This window comes from Epargyreus clarus, unplaced genomic scaffold, assembly GCF_041222505.1.
Source record: "Epargyreus clarus isolate Ecla_fem2 unplaced genomic scaffold, WU_Ecla_fem_2.2 ptg000027l, whole genome shotgun sequence".
NCBI lineage: Eukaryota > Metazoa > Arthropoda > Insecta > Lepidoptera > Hesperiidae > Epargyreus > Epargyreus clarus.
This window is the reverse complement of record NW_027332234.1, coordinates 13,845,951-13,850,222: the sequence shown is the minus strand read 5'-3', so window position 1 is coordinate 13,850,222 and position 4,272 is coordinate 13,845,951. Positions and strand designations below refer to the sequence as shown.

General features: G+C 35.6%; 1 protein-coding gene across 1 annotated transcript; it reads right to left on the bottom strand.

Moving 5' to 3' along the window:
• Positions 1 to 2,478: 2,478 nt before the first annotated feature.
• On the bottom strand, positions 2,479 to 3,640 carry LOC140754151 (ommochrome-binding protein-like). Its single transcript, XM_073089089.1, has one exon. It carries the CDS (start codon positions 3,392 to 3,394, stop codon positions 2,540 to 2,542), a length of 855 nt encoding a protein of 284 aa, XP_072945190.1. The 5' UTR covers positions 3,395 to 3,640; the 3' UTR covers positions 2,479 to 2,539.
• Between the last annotated feature and the right edge of the window lie 632 nt (positions 3,641 to 4,272).

The following is a 4,272-nucleotide window of genomic DNA, read 5'->3' as shown; positions in this document are numbered from 1 at the left end:
ATCCTTATATGAAATACATTTTCAAAATTAATCACAATGTAGGTCGAAACGCAATAACATTACAGAAAGCCATTATGGTGCAGTATTCAATTTATGCTTCTAATCGATATTGTTTCATTACCGAGCTTCGGAATAACAGCGCTTGTACTAGACAATTTGTATGTGTATTTTCAATGCGTTTAATGGGTGCTATAAAGCTAAACAGTGATAGGTTTTTTGTTGATGTAATCTAGGACCCCCGGGACTAGAATAGGGCTATGGTATCTCCTGCCTGTCGTAATACCGCAGGGGATACCGTAGGCCTGTTCATATTATTAGTTTGACATGTACCTATGTATGTATGTAACGGAATCTTTGGACGCGATTTTCACCCACTTTGAACGGTCCGATTAATTTAAACTTTGAACAATTATCAAAAACCGATTACAATACACGATTTAAATGATTTTATTCCATTCACCCCATCAGGATCGTCAGGAATCAGGTTTAACGATTTTTCTTGTGCGATTTTAGCGTGGTGTTTAATTTTCAAATATAATTATTATTTTATAATAATTATAGTTTGAAAATCCTCCTGATTGTTAGTGCAAGTTATGAGACAAGTCCTCCTGATTGTTAGTGCCTACTGACGCCCATTAATATCTGTAATAAATCCCAGATTAGAATCCTACTTTCAGTTAGCCGCAGTTGCTACGTAACTTAACGCTTCAAAGTAATCGCTTCCTACATAAAAATCGGTGCAATATTACTGTTTCCCTCTCATCGGCTCAAGAAATATGATAACAATAATAGTCATAAAACTTAAAACAGTGCATAATTTCTAAATTAGACGAAAAATAAGTATTGCCAAAGATATTACTTAGGTATATCTTTCTTTATATTTTAATACACGTAAAATTCTTAAAACTCAGAAAAATTCCCAGCCGCGCCAACGGTAACACTTGCCAAGGAATAAATTCCCTCCAACGAGTTAAAAAGTACTTTATAGTCCTATAATGCAGTCCGACGCATGATATTGTGTAGTTAATAACATTTTATTACTTGCTGTCTAACTTTATTCCAGGTAAGTGTGTTTATGAAATTCTGTTTATACCCACTTCATAGTGAAACTTTATTATTTTCATATATGCTACATATTACGTTTATGGCACTATTGTGCAAAAACGGCTATTAACAAAATTTATTTCTCTTTGATTACAAGTTTAAACAGATTTTATACACATAGCTCTTGAGTGCCCATTGTTTTGAGTGCTATATACACAAAGAGAAGTATATGATTGATTAAATATTTTTTAGTAAAACCTTGCCTTAGAAAGACCTTAAAAATAATTGACCCGCCGTATTAGTGTACACTTCCAAAATCTGAAGTCTGAACTCAGTCCTAATTTCAAATCCATCGCCTTGGATTTAGAATCACGTAATCAATCGAATTAAGCATTGTCATTCAAACTAAACGTGTATGTAAATTTTCAGATCAATCGATTGATGCTAATAGGTTCAAAATTCAGTGGCACGATTTGACCCTCACATACATACAGACTTTTTTATAATATAGAAGTAGCAGACGAGTATGCAGTCCACCTGTTGGTAAGTGGCTACTGCCGCCCATGGACATCTGTAATCAACCCCGGATAGGATTAGATATTCCTACCTGAGCTCGGCCACACATGCGCCGCTACCTCTGAGGACTAAGCTGGAACGCCTCGGAAAAGTATGCCTTCCTTACCACACCCTTCAAATCAAAACAAAACAGCGTTTAAAACTGTTATGAGACAGAAATAAGTGTGGCGGTGGGGCCGCCGAAGTCGAACCACAAAAACACTAACAAAGCAAGTTAAATACACGCTTGTAATAAAATCATATGAGTATATCGTACACGGCTTATCAATGTCTTCTAGACAATATATGAAAGGTTTCGAACAATGCACTGAAACACAAAGCATAATCAGATCCTTCTGTTCTAACGTAGAATATAAATGCATATCTAATACTTATCCGGCGATCCGCAAAGCAGATCTGGGTCAAACGTCTATTTCCATTTACCCCACAAAGGAAGAGGGGATAATAGCGGGGAAAATAATAAACGCGCGTTATTAACAGGGGTAGTTTGTTCTGTACAACTTATGAGCTACCCCATGGTTTTTAAAACTTTTACAAGCCCATATTTTATGAAAATGAAATGTAACCACGAAATTTCCAAGAACTCGTCTGTCTATACGCGAGAGTGAATCAGTCAGTGCCCTTAGTATGACTTTTTACAAAAAATACTATTTTTGTTGACTGTTTTTGCTGTTTCCAGTCGGTTCTGATACAGTCCGCTAGAAGCGCTGATTGGAAATGTATGGACAAATACGTAAACAAGTACGAAAAAAGTCAGATTTGTAAAAACGTAAACACTCATAATAAAGGTACAGATTCGTCTAAGGTTATACAAACAGAAATTGTATCGACGCCCAGAAGAAACACAAATCATTAATACTAATTATAAATATCGAGTTTATTTGTTTGAGTAACAAAGATTTTGCATCAAAAAGCAATATTAATATTCTATTTTGTTCGGTTTTTCCCTTGAAGCAGGAACCAGACGTATTATTTCATGTGAATCAGAATATATCAAATTATTATCTTTATCAAAAGTTAGCCCTAAGACACCTTGCACGCTCAAAATTCTCTTCACTTTTTGCACAATTTTGCTGATCACGTAAATTCCGTCTTCACTGCACAGATGCACAAGACCCTGGTTGTCGATTGCCATGCCTAGAAATCTGGGATGATCTCTTAAGAGTTTTGCATTATAAGAATTATTATTCAGTCCGTAAAGACCAGAGCCGTTGATAAAAAATATATTGTCAACTTCATCGAACAAGAACTGATTAACTGAATTATTTCTTAATTGAGGTATTGGTCTCACCGTTCTATTTTCGTAGTAATACGCATTGAGGCTTGGGAATTTAATGAAGTAAAGCTTCTTTTTTATTACCAGCCACCAAATGTCAAGGTTCGTCACATCTAGCCTCTTTAGGTTCTTCAGAACTGTATTGTATTTGTAAATCCCGTGGCTTCCTCCGAAGTAAATTTCTTCAATCGTAGGATGACTCGCTATAGAAAAAGCATCTTTAATCCCCTTTAAGACGGTAAGCTTCTTAGTGTCAATTTTGAAAACGCCAGGTACATATTCTCCTTGGCCGGAATCGAAGCTGAAATATAAAGTGTTTGTGTTCTTATCAACCGCCAATTGATTTGGACTGTGCGATAGCGTCAGTAGGACTTCTTTGACGAAGCATTGTCGAGATACATCTTCGGATTGGATGTCGCAAATCTTCCCATAAATATACTCGTAACCACATATCGTCGTTTCAAGATAACACAGCATTAGTATAAGGTGTATTCTCATTTTCAAATTCGGCGCCTCTCACTATTATTTTAATTGAAACGAACACGTTTTTTGATTTCGCTATAATTATTTTTTGTTTATTAGAAATTCGTTAGTTTTAATTCGAATTATTTTAGTTTCAAAATGGCATCGTAGAATTGATGATACAGTTTAAAGCGACACAATTGCTACAATTTCAACAACATATCGCATCGTATGTACTGAAAACCGACGTCCATTCACGGTACAACTAGATGCTATCTGCAGTCACTTGTACACTTTATGACTGTTACTGATGTCTCACAACGAGGGAGTAAGCGATAAGAGGTAAAGCAGGTAGGGAGTCTAGATTACATTTTTTTTACAATTGTACAGCAACCGCTTGACTTAGATAAAACAAATCATAAGACGAAAAGTGGTTAAAGCTTGCGCACAATTTTAACAAATGCAGAAAGATCGTTAAAACGTCACCAATTCCCCTTTTTGCTGATTTTTTGATAAAACTTCTTCAAGATTAAATCTTTTGAGATTCGAAAAATCACGACTTCCTTTGGATAATGATCAGTCGGAGAATTAATCTAATATTGGTTTATAATACCTTCGTCGCACATTTCACCACTCGCGACTGTTAATGTATCAATGTTATAGCAATTTCGTTACGCATAATATTATTTTCTCGCTTTTCTCGCTACTCGTTCATAGCCAGCAACGAAGCCAGGTCCTAAAGCAACGTCGGAATTGATGTACAGTACGGGTAAACATAAACATAATGTGTTGACGCGTTGTAAATTCTCAGGGAATAAACAGAAATGTTTATCTATTTGATGTTGATATGTAGTACATTCCCCGTATATAAACAAGCAATTTGTGTTTGTCAATGTGTTGATACGTTTATATGT

Coding starts and splice junctions, on each gene's coding strand:
- LOC140754151 (XM_073089089.1), bottom strand. CDS start 3,394: ATGAGAATACACCTTATACTAATGCTGTGTTATCTTGAAACGACGATA.